The following is a 26,699-nucleotide window of genomic DNA, read 5'->3' on the forward strand; positions in this document are numbered from 1 at the left end:
TACAATATGAGTACAGGTTCCCAGTAAAGAAATCTTTTAAAGACTTTTAAAGCATTAACAGTAATTCAATAACAGTAGTGGTGTAGATGAGGGCCGGGCACATATATTAAGCAGCGACCCGGTTCGGCGAATCAGATGCAGTCTGGATGTGCGCATGAGATTGCACTGTCGCGCTAAGCCAGCGGAGGCTACGGTTCCCTCGGACCACGTGCAGCGGCGTGCACAAACGGTCGGACGAGCGAGTATAGTCTGCGCAGCTTCAGTAGAAGAGTATGGCGCAGCAGTTCTCGCAGAGGAGGAAGTTAGCGAAGCTTGCAGAAAGTGGTATCAAAGGCTTATAGCTGTGTCTTTCCTTGTCGCTACGTGGGTCGTTATTTAGCTTTACTTAAGGCTCGTAACATTACAAATGAGTATAAAAAATCATTGCACTGGAGACGCTCAGCTTCAAAAGGCACGCTCTTATCATTCATCCATCCAGGGCAGCCACGTTTGCATCATCCGCACCATGCCCTTAAAAGGGTCAGCGAAACACAAAACTAACCAAGCACGCCAACTAGTTGTCTTCCCACAAGCACAAATGCTACCACACGGCAGCAAGCCCTGCGTTGGCATTCATTTGCATTCCGTGCAGGTGATTATGGAAAGCCCGCGTGCCTGCAAACCTCTGTCTGCGCCGCCATCGGGACCGATGGGGACTGCCTTTCCCAGTAACCGCACAGCAACCTTACTGGAACGTCGGACATGATTAGTGTGAGAGGCTATTTCCAAATGTCATCACAAGTCAATACTTTGAAAGCCAGGCGCCCTTTTGTTCTCAGCGCCCCCAATGGGATTTGTAGAGAACTCAGTGTTCTGCTTGACTGCTCCCTTGAACATCACATTTCCCTTTCTTGTTTTCTTCTAAGGATCACTGCTTGGACTGGCATAAACAAGGACCTCACACGCAAAAAATATTGCAATACGATGGTTTCACTATGGGCCTTTGTAGGACAAGCCTTTGCTAATGCGTTTCTAATATTGGCTCGATTACCTGTTGTCCTTAGGTGGGTGGTTATGGCGCTCAGCAGCTGACCTGAAAGACGCGGGTTTGATGCTAGCTGCGGCGGTTGCATTTCGATGGAGGCGAAATACTAGAGGCCCGTGTACTGTGCGATGTTAGTGCACGTGCAATAACCTCAGGTTCTCGAAATTATCGGGATTCCTCCACTAGGGCGTCCCTCATAGCCTGACTTCGATCGATCCATGCAGCGGCGGTCGCAGTTTTTCAGCGGTGGGATGCGAAAACGCTCGTGTACTCAGAATAGGTGCATGGTATAAAACGTCAGTTGTTCGAATTTAGTTGGAGCTATTCACTAACGTACGCCTCATGACCTGCAGGGTTGCTTCAACGGGTGAAAATCATTCAATCACTCAATGTGAATCCGACCCTAAAATATCATTACTCACGAGTGACCCTAGTGAATGATCTTTCACAAAGCCTTGAGTTTTTACTTTGCTTTTACACAGATTTCAGGAAGAGGTGCTTCTACAATAATTTCACTAACTAGTACACGTGCACTGGTGATCATAAATGAAAACTGTTCGCATATTTACAGCCTGTATCATCGTGGCGTGTTGGGGATGGCAGTCTTAATCTCCGTTATTGAAGACATTACTCGAAGCTCTGAAGATTACTGCAGCTCTCTTCTTAAGAAGCTTATCAGACTGCAACTATAAAGAGCAAAGAACTTTACGCCACCGGCTGTTCGGGAAGCTAATCCAGCAGGGCATGACGACACTTATCCAACCGTGTTTTCTTGACGTAAACCGGATTACGCGTCGCTCATTACGTACCATCCTCGACGCCATTACGCAAAAAGCACTTAGTGATGAGGCGCTATAACAGGCGTCAGCTGTCCGCACCCGCTACGCCGCAGCCTTGTGCAGGCCGTTACCCCCCCCCCCCCCCCACCCCCCTGCATGAGGGGGAAAAAAAGCCGCCCCATTAGCTTTTGACGCGACGCTGGCTACGCCAGCCGCTCAGTCGCTGACCTTTATCGCGCTGGCGTAACGCTTCCAGCCTCATTCGCTACGCGGTCGTGTCTGAAGGAGAGGATGCCGTCTAACGGTGCGGAAACTCGAGGTGATAACGTCGCTGCCTGCTCGTCAAGACCGATACGCCGCGCACTCATGTACGAGCCTTGATATTAAGGTCGATGTTCTCGGAGCTTCGAACTCCTGGCCAGCTCAACACGTAGGTCGTAACGCGCGGCAGCGCTGAATTTCAGGACACAGTCAGAAAAGCACAACAGGCGAGTTCCTATCGTCACAAAAGCTTTCTGTAATGTATCTGACAGAAAACTTGTAGGAACAACAGATTTTTTGTAGTAGCATCAGAATTTTAAGATGTTACGACAGAAAAATACTGCAGACGACAGCAAAGCTGTACCGAAAAAAATACAGTGCGACACAAAATGTTAAGAAAAAACTAAAATATATCGCGTATTTATGACATAGTTCTGTTTTTCGACTGATAATGGCGTCACAGCACCGTTAATTGATTGCGTAAAGGGCTTTCGTTGAGAAAGCCACCTTTTCTCTATTTTTGCATTATTTTGCTGGCTTAGCCGTGCTTCTCTTTTGTGTGAAAAATACTCTTATCTATTATTACAAAGATAGAAAGCCTCTCGGGAGGCGCGAGATTTGTTCCCCAGTGCCTCCAGTAAAAGCGGTACTCTCCGCTTTTCAAGAAAACGGGTACGTGCATGCCTTTCTGTGGATTTGGGCTCGGCTTCTTCGGGCTGAAATGCTAGGATAAAATGGGTCTTTAACTCAACCTGTAGTAAAACAATCACGTGAGCCATTGAGCACTTTGGCCAAGCTATACTTGAAATATTAAATATAAAACCATCAATACCAGGCAGCCCACTGAAAACGATGCAATCAGGCCTACCTTCCTTCGACTGGAAAACAAGGTTTGTCCCTTTTAGCTGCCATTATTCTAGCTGGCATTCGTTTTTTATTTATGCTTTGGTTATCATTCTACCACTGAGTGTCGTTTCCTTCTCTCTTTTATCGATTAAGCTATTATTGTTCTTGTCGCTAGCTTCAGGAGGCAAATTTATTTGGTTTCTTCCCTTTACAAGCGTCATTCACTTCGTTCTCCCTAATTTTGGAATGCCTATAAAGCCACTGTGATTTTGTTCCAGCCCAATCAAGATTTAATTCCCTTTTCCTTCTACTTATCTCCCCCAACCTCCAAACACCTCTTTCTTTTTCTTTCCTTCTAATCTAAACTTTAATATTTCAAATGATGCATTGCAATCATTTTAACTTCAAATTTAATTAAATAACATTTCTGTCTAAACTTTTAAACTTTTAATGTCATTATAATTATTTAAAACATATTTATTAATTTTTTTTGAAGTTAAAGGTCTTCATTAAAGGAAATATTTTTTTTCTAGGTGTTAGGCCCTCTCCTTTTCGAAAAAACTTACAACGAATGGGATCAGAGCATCTCCCCTCCAGGTAAACCCCGAAAATCGCTTATCGCGGCCAAACGAGTCTCTGAACGAGACTGCTTTTCAGGAAAAAAAAAATCTTTGGACTAATAAGACTTTTAGAACGTTGCAAGTTGCCAGTTACGACCAGTGACTGCTTTGGACGAACGTTTCAGTAAGCCACAGCCTAGTTTAGTCAGTTTTTGTTATTCCCTACATCCTCGCTCCCCCCCCCCCCCCCCCCCCCCCGGCATGGTTCCTGTGTCCACGTATACTGTGAACGTTACCATGCCCCTCCTTTCCTCTTCCACCGCCCTCCCCCTTTTAACACGTGACTTACAGAAACGTTGCCAGGAGAATGGATGGATAAGTCTGCTCGTTCCTCACGGATCGACTCAAAATCCTTCCAAGATTGCTGTCTCTCGGCTGAATCCTCGAAATTGACAGCTAAAATCATTTCGAGCCTGAACATCCTATAAACCAAAGCGCTCAATGACGCTCCCTTTCTCGAAGATGACGGTCACTGTTACGCAACAAGTACTGTCTCCTTTGTCTACCTGTCACCTTCGAAATGATTCTCCACGTGGAACATGGGACGCACAAAGCGTTGGCGTCGTATCTGTCGAAGTTGCCTACGGACCAACCTTTCCAACGCATGACGCAACTGTGCGACAGTTCAACATACTTCGAAGCAATGCATCATGAAAGACGACGTAAACGCAGTTGCCTCAGTCGTAGCAGCTTAGCTCATGCCTCTCTGATGTTGCATAGCTTTCCATAGGCCTGTGTATATCGGCATGTTTCTCAGCTGCAGTCATGACCACTTAGCTTTCGAAATCAATTGCTTTATTTCTGTTTGAATTATATGTAATAGCTTTTGCCGGAATCGTATTCACATCGGAGGCAAGGAAAGCACCAGCTGAAGCTATGTGTTTTTAGTAAGCTGAATTACTTTTGTACGCTGATGTAATAGTTCCTGTAAACTAGACTAATTTTACATACACTAGTCTACTTTGTAGTCCGTTATTAAAGTCCCTATAAGCTCGAATAATTTTCTCCATTCTAAAGCTAACTTGAGCTATACGTATGGCATGGCACATTTGGGGTTTTAAAATACGGCGTCACCCATTCACAGAAGTACGACGAATCATTATTTAAATAACAATACACACCCCGCCGCGGTGGCTCAGTGGTTACGGCGCTCGGCTGCTGGCCCGAAAGAGGTGGGTTCGATTCTGGCCGCGGCGGCTGTGTGCTGTGTGCCTGTGTGCTGTGCTATGTCAGTGCACGTTAAAGAACCCCAGGTGGTCGAAATTTCCGGAGCCCTCCACTACGGCGTCTCTCATAGCCTGAGTCGCTTTGGGACGTCAAGCCCCGATAAATCAAACCAAACCAATAACAATACAGTTCTCACTACAAATTTCCTGGCAAGTTTTACATTGCAGCGTAGTGGAAGCCGCAGATATTATTCTCTGCTGTTGCAGATGCTGATACCGTTCAGTAATGCTTATCACAGCTGCGAGGAACTCAAATGGCAAACTAGTACTAAAAGTTATCGGGCCTAAGGAGTTTTCCGCAAAATACCTTGAACGCGCCCGAGACTTTGGTTTCAATAAACCATGTCATGTCCAATATTCTTGGACAAATATTTTAATATTGAGAAACTGTAAGGTTCTGGTATGAAAATATTGAAGATAATGGTCGATTCTTCCGATATGTGGCAAAATTTTTCTTTTATAGCGTTTCCGTCACTCGTATCCAGCCTTTAAGACTGCCACAGAAAACCTGTAGAAACACTTTTGACGACAGGAAAACGTTAATAGCAAAAAATGCTAGCGTGCCGACGAGATATCTGCAAATATATCGTTTTTTATAGTGAAATATTACGATATATGAAAAAAATTATGTTTATAAACTCTTTACCGTTCAAAACTGCTCTTGTACAGAATTGTTGGGTATCAAATACTGTCATACACATCGACACTTATCTCATAAGAGACAGTCGGGAACAAAAGTCTCCGGACCACGTGTTCCTCAAACTAAGCTTTTAGCTCTACTATCAGACAGCGGCTGGAGACCGCACTTGTGGAGCTGAAAGAACAAAAACCTAACTTTAACCTCCACAAGTGTGGTCACCAGCCGCCGAATAATAGCAGAGCTATCGGCTTCGTTAGAGGAACACGTGGTCCGGATACTTTTGTCCCCGACTAGACACTCGCATTACCAAAAGTGCAATACACACCTAAACACTGGCTGAGCTCCTGGTAAAATTTTCTTTGCACGTAAGGGCTGGCCGTATCACGATTGGCTCTGTTAATTATCTTTGCACACTCAACGGTTCTGTTGAGGCAACTTACACAGCATAGAGACGCGTTCATACGGTCACTTACTTTCTGTCGTCGCAAGAGTGATTAGAATGGCAACATTAGAGTAGAAGATCGCAATTATTCGTGGTCATGACTGTGACAATGGTTTCAATGCATTATGCGCAATTTGCACATACGACACAAAGCACTCTTGGTTTTTACCCCTGTGTGTATTAGTATGTCGTTGTGAGATAAACATGCATGGACCTTATTCAGCCAGAATGCAAACACCAAGGGCATTCTAGCCCTGTGTATTGAGGTTTTGTTGTAGGCCTCTTTATCATCCTCCTCCGACACTCCTTGTCTGAATGTATGGAAAACCTTCTAACCAGTTAAGTGCGATTATAATGCAAACGCACGAGTTCGGTATGTACCTTTAACCGGGCTGCTGCTGTGAAGCACGAATCCGGGCCCACAAGACGCTCTCGAAATACTAGTAGATTTCTTTGCCCGAGACATCTGCGCTACTCCCTCTGACCAATAAATCCAGAAGACATGCAAGGCTTTCATTTCTTCGAGGCGGCACTGCGGTGGACCGTCTCATGGTATTTCGGGGGATAACACTGTCATGATGACCAAAATTCTTCTCGGTACTGCAATCCTACCGTAAAGCTCCATATTGCGAGTCCCAAAGTGCCATATGCTTTTAATATGGCTCATGTGGAGTCCACATGGATCCTACGGAGTCGATGTGGACTATGTAAACAGCGCCTGTAGAAACACACCCGACTTCATATAAAGTCCTGCATCCTATATGAAAATCATTTACAAACTATAGTATGCTGGGTCCACATGGAAATCATGCAGAAGGTTTATGTATTCCTATACAGTCTGCATTATCATAGGGACTCCATATTCCTATAATTCCATTATAGCGGCTCATATAGAACGTTTTAGTAGGGATTCTACTAGTGCATGTGTTCCGGTTGTCCCGACCAAACTGCCTTTCTCATGACTACACAAAAGGTTGTAAGTCAGACAGAACACAGTCTGTGGAAAAGCCAGAAGCCATTAAGTACTACCGAAATAGCTCTCTCTACACTAAAATATTTCTTCCGCACTGTGGTAACTACAAAACCTATCCTAGAAGCGAGAGCACTTCTGCATATATAACTGCCGCAACACATCTGCATGTTCTGTCGCTGCCGCGGTTACGGCAAGAATTTCAAGCATTACCACAGGATGTCCAACATCTTTGTAGTCGTGCATGGGGACTCCCACTTGATCGTCATTTCAAGCTTGGAGCTGCAGTGAACGACGCTTTGACACGAGTATTACGCGCGTGTGAGTTTTTTATTGAAAATAATTCCTCGATTTATGTACAGATGGTTCGGCAGGTAGCACACATCTACGGGCACCTCTCAGGAGCGCTGTTTCACCAAGCGCGGTGCCACTAAAAACTTTCCACAGGTGGGGTTTTTGATTGGTACACAGAGATGACAAGATAACATGCAGGCACGGTGTCTCAGGGCAAATCAGCCACTTCTTAGTATTTCTTTTTTCTTATCTACACTCTAAAGCAAACTAGTACAATGGTACGAAATTGTCATAGCGGTAGCAGGACTGCGGAGTGATAAATAACCAGGAGCAAACCGACCGCCATTTGGCCAATAGCATTTGAAACAAGTGTTTCCGTCAAACCACTTCAGCACTGACTACAATGTTGCTTTCATTTTAGGTCATGCTGTGCCACGCATGACAGTTTGTTTGTTTGTTTTTTGGCAACAATTCAGGCCTCAAAACTTTTCCTCCATGATGCCCATTTCCGAGGCAGTCTCTTGGCACTGCGCAATAAGTTGTTGAGAAAGTGATGACTCCGCATTCCTCTATCCACCATTAAAAATCTAACAAAAAAAATCAATACGGGCTTTCTACGCAAGCACGTGATCCAAAACAGCCAGTTAGGACAGCCGGCTGTGGACCAAAGGTGAAAGATAGGGAGAAACATGTATTCACACAACTTCTCATTGAGTCGAGAAGAGGCAAAAGATTGTGGTTCCGTGAACACACCTTGGTGGAATTTACAATCTCCTGTGTCTTACCGCGAAACGTCGAGAGAGAGAGAGAAAGATTCTTGGCCTCAAAGACGGAGGCGCAAAGATGCAAAGACGAGCACACGTATATCACACCGTCCTCGGATGAGTCCTCGACAAGAGATAAAAGGAGAGATAGGAGAAGATAAAGACAGCCAAGCGGTACTTGAACAGTTCGAGCTGTACAAGTTTGAGGAGTGGGCTTTGGCCGTGTTTATAGTGCGGTTCAGGGTTCACTTGCAAAAGCAAGATACAGACAGTCTTATCTCTGAGGCGGCCTTAACAGTTACTACCGGCCACATTATCAATTATCAATTTCGGTCTCACATAGAGGATGGCTGCCGGTTGTTTAACATTGTTTCATGGAGTTTGAAAATTGCTCCTCTCTTTGCAATTAGACTTTTTTTAAGCTGTATTATATCTGACTTCTCAATGGTTTAGCGAAGCTTCTTTAAATTTGTCATGGTGTCATAACCAAGTTTAATGACTCTTTCGAAGCAGGTCCCACGTTCTCAAAAAAAAATTGCGAGTGAAAAACGAATTTGCTAGGAATTTAAATTTTTAGAAGATTTCAAGACGTTAAGCATGCTCAGGGAGTTGACAAATTCGAGTAACAATCATATTAAATAAATTCTCCGGCGCATTATAAGAATGAGCTCTGCAAATAGTATTGACAGACTTCCATATCTGGTTTCATTTCCTTTTAATATGCGAATGTTCACGCTTTTTTTTCCCCAGAAAATGTAAGACTGTCCTCGATGCCCATGGAAGTGAACCACGAGCACTGGCTATAGCAACCGGCTTTTCTTATCTGCGGTTATCTCAAGCCGAAGTCGCGTACACAGACGCCAACGAACACACTCACGCATAACACATGCACACAGAAGGAAAACTGTTGAGCTTATCGATATGAAAAATGCACACATTTTTCTTTCTCACACACTGACCATCAGGACATCATGGGCATCATGTTCACCCTCGTGGGTTTTCTTGCGTCATCAAACAAACCGTAACACACATTTCAAGGCCCGTGTGCCCTACACTAGAGTGGAGCAACACCTAACGTGCCTGTGACAGAACGCTACACAACAGCATGTCCACATAACTGACAAACAGCACAAACACAAACACTAACGTCACTGCAATCTTGATGCCGATGCTTTAAGTTTATACACACAGTACATCCTCAGTAAGCGATGGGCAGAAAATAAAGCAAAGCGACTTATCCATCAGCGATAATTTCTCAGACATTTTCTCTCCTACATTTCGTCTTCTTAGGTCGGTTGAATTCGCTCCCAATAATTTCACTACGTACTGAGTTGTTCGTTCTAATTGTTTCTAATTGATCCTAAACTGTTTTTATAGCACCAGTGCGAAAAGAAAGCACACGTTTGTCGCTCCGCGCTTCACATCTTTCATTACATCATGATGCGGCTTCTGATCATCCTTGTCCGTAAGATAACACGTCCCAGTAACTATTTTCTTGCGCAATGTACCCGATTACAGGAGAAATGCCGTGTATAATCACACGGCATCTCTCCCTGCGATTAATACGTGTGAGGCAGAAGCCACGCGTTCGTTATTCAACATATCAATTACCATCGCATTAATCACTCTCATCGTGAGCACGCGCATACAATCCCTGATGTCCGAAGATAAAACCTTATCTACAAGCCTACTGAATTTCTAGGATAACGGTAAGGGAAACACTTTGAGTTCAGAGAGATAGTGACTGGCCCTCTGCCCGCGCTTACAGAGGATTGCACGATATACACACTGCACGTATTTACAATATCACCTTCGCATGACAGATTACGCCAGCAGAAAAGGCTGGTACTGTCGCTAACTAGTCAACTATTCTTTTCTCACTTTGGTCACTACTGTAAAGGCTGGGCACATTGATTGATATTACGATCTACACAAGTCGGTTTACAGGTTTTAATGACATAAAATTGGTAGATTGGTGTTTCTGGAATGGGTTGCGCGGAAATTCAGTTTTCTTCAAATTCAGTTTGTAAGCCGTGGTAAGGAAACGTGAACTGCAGGCGAAGGAATAAATGCCGGCAGTACACGGGGTATATTATGTTTTTCATTTTCTGCACTAGCTTGCTTTTTCGTTAGTGACTGAAACCGAAATTATTTTAGAAGCCCTCAAAAACTACCACTTTTTTCTTTTCTTCTCAAACAATTAAGTTTATGACATATAAATTTACACTTTTCACGGTAAAATATTCTCCAGACGTATGTCTACTAAACTACGCGGCAAAGTCTCGCCCTAAACATGATTCAGTGAATCAGGTGTCACTCTTCCAACTTAACTGGAGAGTTTAAGTAACTTTTCTCCACAGCTGACATAACTGTAACTTTCTCCAGGAAGACTTGACCATGCCTCATTTAACGCACTGTATCGCGCAGCTGGAATGCAGCGTCAACTATTTACATGATTCGCGTCGAAAATAAAAGCTACGCCTAAAGTGCGGCCTCTTTCAGTAATTGCAGGACATGAGACACACACAGTTTTTTGTTGTTGTTAAATGCTACGTCACAACCATTTCTGCTCTAGGGTTTTTTTCTTTTGCTATCATTTCGCTTGCCTACATTACTGAGGTAAGAAATACCAAGGGCAAACTTAACTTAGGACTCTATGAATGAACAACTCATTTTTTTTTTCAGTAATCCAGAAACGGTTGCAAACCAACCAAAGAAGGAACCGCTAACAGTTTTACACTGGAGTTTATCCTGTCTTATAGATATTTTATCTTCGTAGTGCAGGCGGCACATTTGATTACTTGATACAAAAAGGAGGAGCTTATCTAACAGCACCAAATCACGAGTTTCTTTTTTTTTAGAATAGAGGTTAGTTTTGCAAAGTCAGAGACGATTAGGACGCCCTCAGTCAAAAGAACCATCACTCGCGTGAAAGCCAGAAATACTTCCACCAAATCGACGGTCGAATACAATAACCTCTTCGGACGCAGGAAAATTTCATCACTGGCCGGCTGCTTTGTAGGCTATTATTATTCGCCAGAATAATGCACGGTCATGCATACGTGCGAGCAGCATTATAAGTTTCGGTCCTGATCTGGTGGCAAGAGTTCCTGAGATAAAATTATTCATCGTTCTATTCTGAGACAGCGTACGCAAAGCTCTGAAAATGAAGCAACTACTTCGTCGCCTAAATTTTAGCGGTCTTTTTTTTTCTTTGAGCGGTATTTGCCACTTTTGTCGGTTTATAAAAATAAGCTTCTTATGACAAGGGCTTAGATAGTAAAGGTTAATGTTTCTTTTTGTGTGTGCAACAAACACAGCTAGCCGGGCACTTCTAAGACAGCTTCTCACGAGGTACTCCGCGTACTAGGTTACTTCGAAAATGCGGCAGGGGACTTTGATAAACACGGGAGAGCCGACAAGCGATTTTTAGCATACTCCGTCACAGTTGTCTGTCGAGGAACATGCTCAGGATGGTAACTCATGCAAGTCTTGCATGTTCTATTCCGCGGTCTAAAAGGGTAAGAGCTTAGAGTCAGACATTTTGTGTGACAGCAAAACAAAAAGTCTGAGCGCCGATCAGACTTGCGCAACAGGATATAAGCCATGAGATCACTGTACCCAGGTACAGAAATAAATCTCAATTTTAGATAACAATTTGGCACAAAGGAAAAATACAATCTATTCAACTTTTCGGGGTGAACATACTCGTCTAAGAATAGTTGCTCTACACGACACTGTACACAGTCGTGTCAGCGGCATCATCGTTCAGTGATCTTCTTGAACACTCTGTTTTCTATTTTCTTGTTTCAGCAAACCTGATAATTCAATTTCACCACTGCCTCGGAGGCCAGAACTAATGCGTGGGTTATTCAATTCACACCGCAAGTTGCTCGATTTATTTCTAGTTCCTGCCATTTAAAAAAGCACATTCCTTCACCAAGGTTAGCGCACCAAAACACTGACAGCCGTTGCTGAGTGAAAAAGCGGTTGCACACCTCAATCTAAATCATGGCTGGCATACAAAACAAGAGGGTTGAAAAAATATGCCAGTCATCTTATCACCGCTGCTAGCATCGTACTCCGATATGCATCTCAGCACGTCAAGGCGTTTAGAACAGCCGTTGGGCATAAGTAATCGAAAGCAAGGAACTTCGATTATAAAACACTCCACTGCAGTATTTAACAGAGTCTAATTAAATCTCCACCACAGCACATGCTGTTTCTGGCACTACGAAGATATAGTTTATGCTGGTCACTCAGCACTTTAACGGCAAGAAATTACAGGTGTTGAGATAAATGCCCGCAGCCGCATACAATAACGTACGTGATTCAATGCGTACCTCGTAGCATCTCACTCAGCACATTTTTCGACAATAAAGACGACAAAATTCGCATGTGCTGCATGCTTGACAAGAAAATGTGGCGCGCGCTTAAAGGAACCTCTTGTCTGAGATGTCCATTCTTCTTCCAAGCAACAACCATCGGAACAAGGAACAACGCTATCAGCGAATCATCTTGCAAACGACATTACACCGAGCGTATTGAGTCTGGTTGCGGGACAGCGCACATTATGTCGGCTGCTTGTCTCGGTTCTAGACGGCTTGCCATGAAGTGTTCTTCTCAGCGGCCGACCATGTTTCCCAGCAGGGCCGCGAGGTGTCGCCTCCGGATACTTGTGACGATGACGCTGGCAATCCGACTACTGTGCTTTGAGCTGGTCCAGCTCCTCCGTTAGGGTATCGTCTGGGAAGCGTCCGAACCTCGACCTTGTCACCTTCCCGTGCTGTAATAAGAACCAAAAACAAAGCAGTTATTTTTCTGTTCCACTCTATTTCATAAAAGTTATGGTGCTGTTGACGATCACTTTGCTTCAGAAACAAGCCGATTACAAGACAATATTCAGACAAAATGTCATGATCATGACACGAGCGGCAATACTAAACCAATAGTGTGGCTTTGTAGGGCTGCAACAAGTATAAGTATAATATAAAATGACAGTGCACAGGAAACAGGGACAACATCGAAGAAACACACCACAGAATATGTGCTGATCCTGTGGTGTAATATTTTTCGATGTTGTTCCTGTTTCCTTAACGCTGCCATTTTCTATGATGAATTACCGACTAGCCCACACGAAGGCATTCAAGTACAGGTACTTCAATCGCGTGGCTATTATTAGTAAAGAATAACAAATTATTCAGTGAAGGATCATAATTTAGTAAATGACATCGAATATGTTACCAGACGCACAAACACTGTTCACCCGCAGAACCGCAAAAGGTTTCTATTAGGAGACAAGGATGCAGAGGGACCATGAAAAAAGAACCATTTTGAACATCGTTAATCACTGACAGGTAATCAATTAGTTTGTAATAAAAGTAAGCCCTCGCTTATCCCCGATGCTCACGCTCAAGTTGGAGCCAACGTCACGTTTCTCATTTTGTACGCCTGCGTGCTATAAATAGACCGAGGCTGTTCAATACGCATTAAATTATACGTTCACGTGCCCCAAAGCCATTAGCATGGCAACACGGAGCTGCAAGCGACGGGCGCCCACAACCACTCGATAACAATTCTCGATGGGGAAAAATTGCCCCTAATTTAGTGTTTCCCAGCCCTCGACCCACGAAGCAATCCGAAAAATGGCCAAGGTTTGCCCCCTCCCACTAAATTAAACAATCAATTTGAGCCGTTGTTTTATCGATAAATGCTGCAACTCAGCAAATGAAAAAAAAAGCAGAAGAGCCAACCTTGGTCATTACTTTCGTTATATGAGCCCACGCCGCTACGGGGTACATCCCACCATCATCGCCCATTTCCTTTCTTAGTACGCGTCCCCGCGCACGCCACCGTCGAGGACTGGAGAGGGAGGCTGACGAGCCGCAATCAAGCCAAGACAAGACAAGCACGGCTGCTCAAACTCGAGGGGGCTACATGGCTTCCTGCACGGAATATAAGGCTCAGTCACGGCAGAAGCCCATTTCCTAAATGAGGGGCCCGAAGGCTCGCCGAGGCCTGGCACGCGTGGTATTGACGCTTTGGCAGGAACGACGACAAGATGGCGGCCTTTATGTTAGGCTTAGAGCAGAGCGGGAACTTTCGCGTGGCTGGAGCGGGTACAAAGAGTCGTCTGTCGCGAGGCGCTTATTTCCGCCATCCGAATGACCCGAAACAGTGTCCCAACGTTCCATTAGACATCATTTGGAGCGCAGCCAAAACAGGAACTGCACATAAAATGAGCAGCTGTTCGCTGTTAGGCTTCGCTCTCGGCTCTCGCATTACTTGTTTGAAGCAAGATACAATTCTACTGATGAATTCATAGAATATTGCGTGTAGAGAAACAAAATTTTGAAGGAATTTGCCTGACGTCGAGAATGGATTAGAATTAAACCTTAAGATATAAAATTTCAAAATCATGTGCAAAGAGCTCTAACAACGGAGCCCAAGTACTCTTTCCTGCCCTCCTGAAGTCTTGAATATAATTTTGACACAGGAAAGTAACACCAGAGGTTATAATAAACTGTGTGGTGTTAAATATTTTAGCTATTCGCAAAGATTAAGTTTCATTTTCAAGTGCTATTTTGCCCGACCCCTAAACATAAAGAATCACTGCAGCAAAACGAAACTAGTATAGTTCTGTTTAAAAAATATTATATGCAGCAAAACCAAATTTTTATTGGTTTTATGGAGGTTTAACGTCCCAGAGCGATTCAGGCTATGAGGAACGCCGTAGTGAAGACCAAATTTTGAAGAAGGTTAAGCACCTTTGTTGAATAGTTTCTAATTCCATTCTAAACCAAAAATAACAAAAACCTTAGGAAAGAATTACAAAGCCGTAAGCAAACAGCTCGTGATTCAAAGACTAAGTCAGTATCTCTGAGCACCTTAATGTTTGCACGTAGTAGCTATGTATTTCACACAATAGAGTGCCGGCAAGGATTTTAATAAAACATACGTGCTATTGAATGTTCAACCTCTCTACAGTAATTAACTTAGGCTTTCGAGCTCTATTGTGCACAGATACATATACCTCCACAATAGCTACATAAGACATGCAAGGGTCATGCTGATAGCAATGTCACCGGTATCTTTCAACCTAACCTCGGCGCTATTCTTGATTAAAACAACAGCGAGGCTAAAAGTGCGCATGAACCGGTCTCCGGCGGCCTTTGACGTGCACATATAATCGGATCGAACTGCCGCTGTTGCCTTCCACCCGCGGCCTTGACAATGCCGCGGCCACTGCCTCATGGCGAAATCACCGCCACGTGGAACAACTCCGACGCTATATGCTATCTTTAGAACCCGACGCGAGTCCTAATGCGGCGACGCGATTCCATAGATAGACCCTCCAGTCACACCGTATATCGAACGAGCCCGCCGGGAAGACAGGAAATAGCGTCGTTCGTTGTCGCCGCTCCGAATAACGCGCTTGCCTTTTTTTAGTCGTGCACAATGAACGACCACTTCAGAGACGCCGCCCACAGACCTCCCACCTTGTCTCCAGGGGCGGCCCCACAATGCTGTTCGGATCGAACTCGTCAAATCGCTAAAAGTGGTCTCTTTTTTTTCCCTCCTCCACCTTCCCTAAAAGTGTCTCGTCCCCGGCCTCCTGTGGAAAGGGCAAGTGCAATTCGTCGCAGCGGGCGCAGTTCGAACCTCCATTCATCGTCCCCCCCCCCCTCTCCCCCCGACGTGTCTGCGCGCTTCCTTCACTGGTGCGAACAAAGGAACGCTATTAGAAGACGCCTCGACGCGCCGCTTCTTCCAAATCGCTATCGTCTTTGTCATCTCCTTTGTGAAGAGCGCGGCGGTGCGCCTGAAATCAACGCGTCTGCAGCGAAAGATCCAAAAGAGAAAAGCAGCTCTTCAAGCGCTGTCACATAACCAGAGTTACGAGAGGCGTACACAGATCAAGAGAGAAGGCAGAGGGTTGAAAGAAGCAGAGAGAAGAGCGCGGGGTGCTGGTGAGGTTATCAGCTTGACGTCTCGGTCTCGTCCCAACATCAGACAGCTCTCTTGTTCGCTATCCCGCGGTCGCCTGTCGCATTGTGCGTTGAAGAAAATTTAAAGGATGCGAAAGCGTCGAACTGAGACTGCAGGCAGATAACCTCAGCAACGTAGTGAGCGTCGCACTTTTCTGAGAAGGGGCGGCGAATGTGCACGGCGCGCAACCGCTTTCTAAAAATAGCCTCTCCACGTCGATATCTCGGAGCGCGAGGGAGTCAGAAGGAAACTTTGGGGAAGGCGGGGAGGGGGTGCAGTGTAGGTGGGTGTGGTGCCATTTTGGTTCCAAACTGGACGGCGTTTACGACAAGGATAACGTGTAAGGAAACACGAAATAGATCGCCTCTCGTTAGAACATTCAACCTTCCATCCGAATGAACAAAGAAACAAGAAAACCACGCTCTCCATCCCGAGACCACGAGCCTCAACTCTTCCCTGCTCTTTTTTTTTCTGCCTTTATCCCTATTTCCCCATCCAAGGCTCCCTGTCTTCCCAACCTCCACGGCGGGCCACACAGGCTGGGCGCCGTCCATTGAACGCTCGCCGTCGTACGACCTTTTTTTTATGGAGGGAAAGGAACCGCTCGTATTCTCTGTCAGGGACGCGAAGGGCTGAGGGAGGATGGGGATGGCAGCGAGAAAGCATGAATGGAGCCGCGCGCTCATTGGTCGGCGCAGCGGTGACGTCGCCGCTGACGCACGATACCCTTCGCCTCTGACGTCACCCGCGTCGGCTGCAGCAGCCGGCCATGACGGCGGCTGTAAAGATTTCTTCTTTTTTCCTCTCGTATCGGTCTCTTTCATAAAGTTCTCCCACCCACTCGTCGTGCGCCCCCTTTTTATACCCGAAACGCAGTAACCGTGGGATTTTTTTCGGGAAGCCCCTTCCCGCGTTCCAGTCGCCCACGCCTATTTTTAATGGTACTGCTCCTCCTACGTCTTAAAGGACGCAACTCTGGTGGGATTCTATTGCGTACTGCGCCACCCCGCCGTCACTGAGAAATTTTTTTCTTTATTCTTCTCATTTGTCCCTAAATGGGCATTTCTAGGGAGAAAATTTGCGATGACGCAAATGTCGACGATCGCTTGTGCTAGTTTCGACAGAGTCTGAAACTTAAAACAGCGAGACGTTTTAGTCCGTGTTCTGTGGGAAAAAAATTAGAAGCGCGTGAAGTAACGCGAATTATTATATATGTATTCGCCTCTAGGAAAATGTCGATGGTCCTGAACCAAGTCCGGACGTGAGGTAAAAGGGTTGGGCCTCCCTTCCTTTGTATTTTGCTGAGCTCTTCAGTTATCGTGCTGTAACTGATCTAGGATTTTTGTGTCCTTGTAGTAGTGCATGTTTTCTAGCTTCTGTCATTCCAGGCTTGCCTGTAGTGAAGAGTCCGTTTTGTAGGCTGTTTCTTATAAGATTATGGGTGTTCATATATATATGGAAAGACTGCTGGAATGTGAGGAAGACATTTGGCTACAGATTACGTTCAGGAAAGAGGGGCAGCGTAGGTACGAGGGGCGAGGTAGTTAAATAATAAATGCCACAAAACAGCGGTAACTTTTCTCGTGACGTTAATGGCAGTACTGTACTTATTAAGATGCCTATAAGTCATGTGAAACTTCTGCCTTCCCACAACCTAAGTACGCACTTAAGCGCAGACAACAAGCCAGAAAACTACGTGAAGGCTCGACACCATCCTCGATGCCTGCAGATTAGTATCTAATCTTTCATCTCTGCGCAAAACTGCGATGCACACACTACCACTATGTATACGTTCGGCGTTTTCTAGTACATGGCGTTAGTTGATTACCTGGCACAGTGTTAGAGACTACGCTCCAGCTTCCTTCAAGCCGCCCTCGCCATATGTAATCGCCAACCATACCCAACAATTCTGGACAAAAGCATTTTCGAACAGGAACCTGCTTATGAACGTCATTTTTAATCTAATGTAAGACTTCCCTATCACAATCAATATATCCACAGATCACCCGATGGCAGTCTTCTATTTTCTTTTTCAATTAACATTTTTGTTGTCGTCACAAGCATTCCCTATTGGTTTTCTTAGGCAGTCTCAACTATTCGATGCGATCGATGGAAACACTTTAAAAGAAAAATGTTGCTACATATCAGAAGAACGGATCAGTACCTTCAATATTTTTCTGACATTATCTGGCAGTGTTAAAATTTTCAGAATTTTTAGCCCAGAATGTTGGAAATGGTACCCTGAGAAGTCTGTAGTCCTCTTGCACCCCGTGATTCTGATCTGATCCTCCTGGTTTGGTCTCATTGTGTTTATCGAACTGACACAGAGCGACGCTCTTTTTTTTAGTGTCTGTTGCGTCCCGTATCTAGAAAACTTTATTGGCATCTCTTTAGCGACGTCCATTGCAACAAGACTGCTGACGACATATTACGGTGACGTCTTAAATGGCGAAATAGCGAAGCCTGCTTACGTAATGGGCTCCGTTCGATTGCTGTTGACTCTGAAATAGCAGTCAAGATGGGTGCGCAAGTTACCTTGTTCATCTCTTTTTTCAGGTGCTAGATAGTTGGGACAAGCTTGTTCGTATGCCGAGCACACGAACCTTCGTTAAGGATTCGTATCTTATCTTTCTTTCCTCTTCGAATGAATATTTAACGTGAATTTAAAAAGATCACGATCGTTGTTTTAGTGAAATAACTGCAGTAAATCATCCTGTAATATTTGCTATATTAGAAACACTGAATGCTGTACTGTAGGCAACCGTCTGAAACTTTTACTCCTATGGCCCGAAGAGGCTTCCGCTTGTTGCTCTCGTTCTGCCTGGAAAAAGTACTCACCCACAATATTGCGCTTATTGAGGTGAAGCCAAACTAACAAAAACAAAGCCAAAATCATTGTTGTGTTACGTGCGGCGCTTATGAACAATCTCAAAACTGGTCCCTGAAGTCAAAAGTAGATTTCTCGACTTGTTGTAAGGTAGAGCTCGCGAGTGACATGCAAAGGTCGTTGGTGCGGTTACATTGCTGACAAATTTCGTCTTTTCTACCATCTATTCAAGTGAAGTTATTTACTATCTAGATCGCTCCTCAGCTTGTTTATTACTGTAAACAAAAAATGTATTGCCTTAAGTCTTCCATTCTTTCAAATAATGCTGCCTTTTTCTCTATAAGTCAATGTTTCAGCGCATACTGTCTGGAATTATTCATCTTCGATTATTTAGTACGATCAGGGTAAAAACGTGCGCCGTGAACAAAACTCCCGGGGTTCAAGCCCCTAAAATTAGCGGTGCAAAACTGGGTTTATGTTTGGATGAATTAACAATACTAATAAAGTATGCGAACACTAAGAAGTTAAAACTATTCTGCACTTCCCACCACATGACTAAAGCTTAGCGTGAATTTTTTTAAGCCTTTATAGGATGACAGTCGATTAGCGCGTTTCTTGTTGTTTGCTCCTCTTAAACAGAAGCCTTTTTCGCTAATAAGACAAAATGAATGTTTACTCAAGCTGAACGCACATTAGTGACGCATTCTGGCGTCCTGGTATCTCCTTGCTGTCAGCCTACCAGCTACTATACATGTATAATCGGCAGACCTCACCATTCCAGTTTTCTGCGCTCATCTAGTCCTTCGGGGTCGATCTATATTGATGCGAGCATTTAGTTTTTCAAATAAACCTGCTACCTTACCTTCTGGCAACAAAACGCATACGTGCCACATGAAGATGTAGTAAACTCCAATAGGAAGAGTGAATACTCATATATATTTGGCGAAAATGGTGGTCGGGGTAGTAGTTTGTAAATGGTATGAGTAACATGTTGTAAATATTTATGATATCAATTCTTTGTCGTTTATTTTAGTACATGTAGGAACGGACTAATTACCTCACATTCTTGACTTTGTAGTTCTAGTAACGGTAAAGAGACACTCACCGCAGTGGCAGCTCCTCCGCTGGCCTGCTTGGCTCCTCCTCGCCAAAACGTGGGCCGTCTGCTCTCAGCCGTCCCTACGGGTCGGAACATGGCGTACTCTTTCTGCCCGCCTTCCTGGCTGACCGGAACCGGAAACGCTTCCGAAGCAGTCGCTGACGAGGATGAAGAAGCCGCAGACTTCGGAGGAGCCGTAGACTGTGCCGCCGGAGGCGACGACAGCGCCCCCTGCGCCGACGCAGCTGCTCCCTTCCCGCGGGGCGCCGTGAGGACCGCCACGTTAGGCCTAGCAGTGGTGCTCATCCCCCGAGCGACGCCAGCAGCCGTGTACTTCTTGGCCGTCTCGGACCTCTTCTCGGCGTCCCTCGCCACAGGAGCACCGTTGGACTTTTTCGACAGGTAGTTGGCGAGGAGGTCCTTGAAGACTGCGGCTTCCTGGATTTCTTGCTGCTCCTGCTGTTGCGACTGTTGGGGCTGTCCCTGGGCTTCGTACCAATCGTAGCCGAAGTTAGACGACGGTGGGAACTGGACTCCACCAGCACTGCTGCTGGCGTCGTACTCGTCGGCGTAGTCGTCGTACTGTGGAGCGACCGCTGGCACGACCATGGATCCTGCTCCTCCACCGTACGCGTCGGCGCCGGTCCAGGGTGCTGGCAGGAACTGTCCCCAGTCGGGAGACGACGCAGGGCCGCCCAAGGGTACGTCGCCTCGGAGCAGCGCGTAGTAGTTGGGGTCAGAGTGTGGGTACCGGCCTTCGGGGTACGAGACGGCGTTTCGCTGGAGCCGACCGTAGACAGGACTAGATGGGAAGGACGACACCCCTCCAGCCAGCGCGAGCAAGACGATGCCGACCAGGGCCAAGATGGCGTCGGTAGACGACAACATGGCGGCCCTACGATGGACACCTGTCACTGCAATAGGCGGAGAAAGAAACGAACAGTGTAAGCACAATTACGTAGGCTGACTCACGTGGGCGTTCCTATTTGTTTTGGAAAATGCGAGGCTTTGTCCGGGAGACGGGTGCTTGTTAAGAACATAGCAGTGTACTGCTATTTATGTGTTCTTCTACGTATTGGAAAACCACAGGTAGAAAAAAGCACTCAGGTAAGCTCACAGTGCGAGCCAAAATCGTTTTAAAACTGGAAGTAAAGGGCTCAATGAACAGCTACGTCAATGCCGAAGGCATGAAGCCTTGGCGCAGATCAATAAATCAAAGATCAACCGGCGTAATCACTCAGGCAAGATGTCGCCAGTCACGAGTATACTTACTGGACGTCACACATTCGATAAGCATTCAAAAAGAAGCCTTAACTGTCGTGCATGTTACATAAAAATGTGCGTCCAGTGGGAACATGCACACTTCGGTATTTCGTGGCGTACGATATATTTGTGTTCTTTCTTTTACGTTGTTTACGCTGGCTTTAAACCGCACTTGCTCTGTTCCCCTCTGAGGCAATAATAGTGAAGCCATGCCAGCTTATCTAGCAGCCATCTGTGCTCATGTTTGACATCTTCCGTATTATTTTTCGTGCAATGATAGCTACATGAGAGAATCTCTACCAGGTAAGCTGCTTGTTGTACGTCATGACTAAAAACTCTAACACTCACTGCTGCCTAAAGGCTAAGTTGCCTTGGTGAAAGCGAACCACGAAAAACATGTCGGACGGGGAGCAGCGCCCTCTGTAGATTGTGCCATCTGTGGTCACGTGGTACCGGTGTGCCTAGGAGAGGGAACATCTGCTGAGGGGGAACGCGATGAGGGAATTGTCATTTGTTGCCCCAGGTGAAGGTGAAAGCTAAGCTCACTGAGAAAATGCAGCGTACGCCCGACAGTGTGCATCTGCAGCTCATGACCCTCCATTGCAGTCAGCGGCGCAGGAGCATGAATTTCAAGTCATTGTCAGAAATGTACAGCCCAAACAGATTGCTTTCAAGTTGTGTAGCGAAACTCTCTATAAAATCTGATATGGTCCTGAGCTCTCCAGGGATATGAACGAGAGTTCCTGCCAGTGCCGAGAGATCCAGAACGCTGACGATATAAAAAAAAAGCCACAGTAGACGACCCCTAAGCAAATCCTGGTGGGCTGCACATTTCTGACACGAAATGCACGTTACTGGGGTTCATCATTGCCGAAGAACATGCGGTGCTACTGCAGGCGGCTGCTAAAGCTGTGACGCTCCTGTGGGCTTCAGAGGTTGATCGAAATACTTAGCAGTCTCAAGCTTAAGCAATTCGAAACATTGTAAGAGCTTATAGACTAGCAAATCATAAAGGCTTACATTTATTTTGTCTACATGCGGCAGTGTTTGTTGTTTATTTGTATTTTGGCTTTTATAACATAACTACAATGCCTTCTTCTCTGAGCGGGAACTAGACAAGAAATTGAAATCGGGCAAGTCCATACCCTTTGAAACTGCCAGAATATTACTTCATAGTTATAAATATCATAAAAGAACCTTGTTTTTCTTTCTTCTTTTTCTGCTATCTTTCTTTCTTCATTTATTTCTTTGTCTTCATTTAAGCCTGGAGGAAAGAGCAATGGCTTCACATTTAAGCTAGGTTTTTAGCCATTATCTTCAGAGCTTTTAAGCTACACGATTTGCGGAAATCTGTTAATATAAGTTATATGACTGTCTTTCAGTACGAAACCATGCCCACAATATTCCAAGGTCCCTTACAATACTTCACTTCTCCTCAGTAAGCTAGCTGAAGCCTTCTTTCTTCTTGAATAAAACACAAACATTCTGCGTCATTCGTGGCATGTGGTGTTTTGAGTCCTTTTCTTTCACAAGCAAAAGGCTCTCTCTGCTCTGCTACCATATTACAAAGCCACTGAGCTTAACAGGCGCTGTCAAGCCTTCACAAGGCGCCAAGCGCAGTTCACTGCACCGCCGCAATGAAAAGAAGGGGGGGGCGATCTCAGTGGAGACACATTGTTGCAGCTCGAGCCCTGAATGCGAGCGTCTGTGCCAAGCAACGGCATCGTCCCCTCTCGAACTCGGCGCAACAGCAGAAAGCCGCAAGGGGCTGCATAACAAAGAAACAAAGCTCGCGATGCCGCCGGCCCGCCGCAAAGTTCACGTCCTCGACGTTCATTGGCCGGTAGCGCCAAGCGTCGCCAAGGCAACGGCCATCCCCGGATAACAGGGATTCCTGGGCGCACTCGGGGACGCCGGTAGCGAATTTTAAAGTCGCGCTCTCCCCAAAGAGGTGTCATGTGTTCACAGATTAGATGACTGCGCAGTGCAGTCCTGTGATCGGGAAACTCATGGTCTCAGTGTTTCTCTCTGTAGTGGATTTTTTGTTGATCAGTAAACCACTTAATACGCTGCATTAAAACATTCGTGATAGTGGTTCTCAAGCCAATAGGGACGATTGTACGTCTGTGTGTGTTGTGACCAGTAAGCCTACGATTATGCGTTTCGTAAGGCTTCCATAACTAAAAAGAAGAAATACATCATGAAGAAATGAAACGAAAACGATTAAAAAACAGAACTCATGTCCGTGCATAAAACTTTCATAAAGATGGTATTTACCAGTGAATTGTTTCTGAAGACAACCGTAGCAAGGCTTCGTTTGTATTTGTGCGAGACAGATCACATTACAGCCAGAACCTTACTTAAACAAATATACAATCTTATCGGGACCTGGTTATATAGGACAAGGCCAGACAAGCCCACAGCATGCGTGTCTACCCAGCCGAAGTAGAAATTTCTAAAGGGCAGTCTCAAATTCAAAATTTACCAACCGTAAGCGACGTTAAGCCACGACATTAATCTCACTGCATTCAAATCATCTAGAGTATTAATGATTTTTGTCTTTAGAAGAGAACAAGCACCACATGGTTAGCTGCATTTCATTCGTAAAAAAAGAAGAGAAGATATTTAGAGGGTATTGCGTTAGTTTACCATTCTGAATTTAAATACGTGAATCATTTATAATCTCTACAAGTGACCAGATTCCTCCGAAGAAGCAACGATGGCTAAGAAATTGGATTACCGTAGTAACTTACGAAGACTCTTGTCTAACCGTGAACCGTGAAGTTTTTAAAAAAGACCTTAGCGCATTTCTATATTAGTCTTCACATGGCTTCCACATTTTTCTCTTCAAAAATTGCGTTTCGCTTACGTACAACTTGCACCGTAATTTACATTCCAATGTTGGGGTGGAGCATTACGATGTTACTATAACATAACGGCACGACGGCAATTAATCCCTAAAGCTGAACAACTTCGCGGCATCGCCCGAAGCCTAGGAATCAAGTTGGCTTACAAACCCACATCGTAATAAAGCACTATTACAGCTCAAACGGCTTAAAATAGTAGGCTTTTCATAAAACAGCCTATTCTCTAGTGGCGTTGTGTAACCAACAAGAGCGCCTCGGACGGGAACCTGTTGCTTCAGCGGCGGTCCTGGCGCGAGCGCCGAGCGACACGGGCCCAAAGATTAGGGATCTTCTCCCTCAAAAACTTTATCTCACAAATGCTAGGGATAGGCACTGTATTGTTTTTGTCGGTCACTTAAGAAACAGAATTTTGCATCATCTGTAAAGTTTTCCCCGGTAAATTTTCTGAGCTTCCAAATAAGGAGGGGCACTCACCAAAACTACTGTGTCGAAGATTAGGTGTTGACGACCTCGTAGGAAAGCGTCGCAGTGAAGATCCCGTACCACACCGCGTGGGAGGCCGCACACTGAGAGCAAAGTAGGAGAACCGCGACGAAAACAAGGAACGCTTCTCCAGATCCGCACAGGGGAGAGAACACAGCGCTTTGAGTGGCCGCCGCCCGCGCCAGCCACTTAAATACCACCCGGCGAAAATGTCACGCGCGCGGTGCAGCTCGGGAACGGTGTCCCGCATGAACGGGAAGGCGGCGTACGCGGCTGGACCGCTCCGTTTTCCTCCTCCTCCTTCCCGCGGCCATCCTCCTCGCCCAACACACGCACGCATGCGAACTGCCTTTTTCTCTTCCCATTTCCTCCCTAACTTACTCCCGAACGTCAGCCTTGCCAATACTTCTCCCCTCCCAACCCCTTGTTCCCCAACAGCGACTCATGTCTCTCTTTCGCTACAGCCTCCTTTCGGCAATTATCTTTCTTTTCTTCCCTTTCATCCTAATGTTCTTCCCCATCTACGAACATACTTATTCTGTTTCTCCCTACAGCCATCCCTATTTCACTCGCCTCACCCTGTACTGCCTCCTCCTTAGCCCTTTCACTCCTACTACCTCTCTCAGTGGCCGCCGCGCCAATCCCGTTCACTGCATTACTCTCCTCACAAATCCTTCCCTTTTACTTCTCCCCCATTTCCCGTTTCCTCCTCTCTACGCAACGGCTGCTAATGACGTCACGGCCGTCTCGCACTGCCGCCGCGGCGACCAATCGAAGCTCTTGACGGTGGCGCTGCGATCGATCGTCGGAACCATGCGCTGCCGGCCGGCGAGGTCGCCGGGCGGCGAGCTATTTTTAGAAACTCTGGCTCGAGAAGCGTTGCACCCGTAGAAGAAGCCGCGTGTGGGCGTCTTGGCTCTCGCAGCGAAAGAAGGGGGAAGACAGATGAGCGAGGCGAAGAATGAAGAGCTTCACTGGGGACGGTGTTTATATTTGGCCCGTACACAAGATGCTGACCGAGTCTCCTCGGACGACGGCCAACGCGTGTCCGTGTCTCAATTTCGCCCAAATTGAACAGTCGCCGATTGTTGGAGCGGAGTTGCAGGAGTTGCATCATCACGCTTTGAGACACCGGCGAGTCACGGAGGAACGACGAAATTCGGGTTATTTCGGTCGCGACCAAGCGGACACCGACTAAGGAGTTTCTTGTTCTGTCGCTTGTTTTCGTTAACGTTTTGTTTTAAACTTTGTTTCGGCCTAATAGCCTTGCGTCGAAGCAATACGAAGTTGTGGGGCTGTCTGTTTTTTCCGTATGTTTATATTTTAATCGCTACTTTTTTCCCCTTTTTGTACAACGGCGTTCACGTATGCCAAAGACTCTTCATTTCCTGCCACCGAAACAGACTTCATTTACTTTTAACCTTTAAACATCCAATTTGCTCCCAAGGTCTTCTTACGCTGTAAGACCCTTTCCTCAGTATTCACTCATCTCTTTGTCCGGAAATGGAACATATTTTCTTTACTGTGGGAGTGGGTTTTGTGACCGGTGGTAAAGAAGCAGCAGACGAGTGATAAAAGTAGCTAAGATGTAATTTTGTGCCTACTGATTTCATAAATTGGCATAGAAACTGAGCACTCAAGTTTGTGTTCTTTGGGAAATATGCTCGCTAATTGATTAATGGCGAAGTGCACATTAAATCAACATGGTTCATGTTCTTACATGAGCGCTAATGCTATAAGGTTATCCGAATGCACTTGCGAAAAACGAGGTGGATTTAAGAGTCAAAAGAAAAGCTCGGCCCCTTGCAGCGCATCATTGATTTATTTATTAAAGCGAGAGCTTTGCTGGCGTAGTCAAGCGAAGGTCAACGGTGCCACAATTTGACCTTCAAGGAGAGGTGGAGCTGTGGCAGTCACGTGACATATATTCTCTCATCCCCTCCTTTATCCCTTCTCTTAAAGCACGGTTCGGGTGTCCACGGAGGTACGTGAGGCAGTTAATGCGTCATTTCCTTTCCTAAAGAACCAATATTCAAGAAAAAGTTTCAGAGCGGCATATTATTTCAGAGATCATAGATGAATATGGCCCACGCAACAATACGATTATAACCTAAATTGCATGACATGGGACGTGAATAGTGATATTAACAACAAGGCATAAGGCGTTGCGCCGAATTCATTCGCAGTAGCAGCTTTCTCAAATGCGAATAAAAACTCGTCCTGGTCCTGGGTTTCAATCCGGAGCCGACGTCTCAACGGAGCAGTCGCTCTACTAACTAAGCTAACCAGGACGACTAGCATGTGG

At 45.6% G+C, this 26,699-nt stretch overlaps 1 protein-coding gene across 1 annotated transcript; it reads right to left on the reverse strand.

The window, feature by feature from the left end:
* Positions 1-7,119: 7,119 nt before the first annotated feature.
* On the reverse strand, positions 7,120-24,570 carry LOC149329103 (uncharacterized). Its single transcript, XM_089560104.1, has 3 exons — positions 24,386-24,570; positions 19,788-20,695; positions 7,120-12,652 (listed from the first exon to the last, which is right to left on the reverse strand). The coding sequence occupies exons 2-3, from the start codon at positions 20,667-20,669 to the stop codon at positions 12,569-12,571; spliced, it is 966 nt and encodes a 321-aa protein (XP_089416230.1). The 5' UTR covers positions 20,670-20,695; positions 24,386-24,570; the 3' UTR covers positions 7,120-12,568.
* Positions 24,571-26,699: the final 2,129 nt, after the last annotated feature.

The sequence above is a fragment of the Amblyomma mixtum genome, chromosome 9, assembly GCF_055824585.1.
Source record: "Amblyomma mixtum isolate Tamu chromosome 9, ASM5582458v1, whole genome shotgun sequence".
Classification (NCBI taxonomy): Eukaryota; Metazoa; Arthropoda; class Arachnida; order Ixodida; family Ixodidae; genus Amblyomma; species Amblyomma mixtum.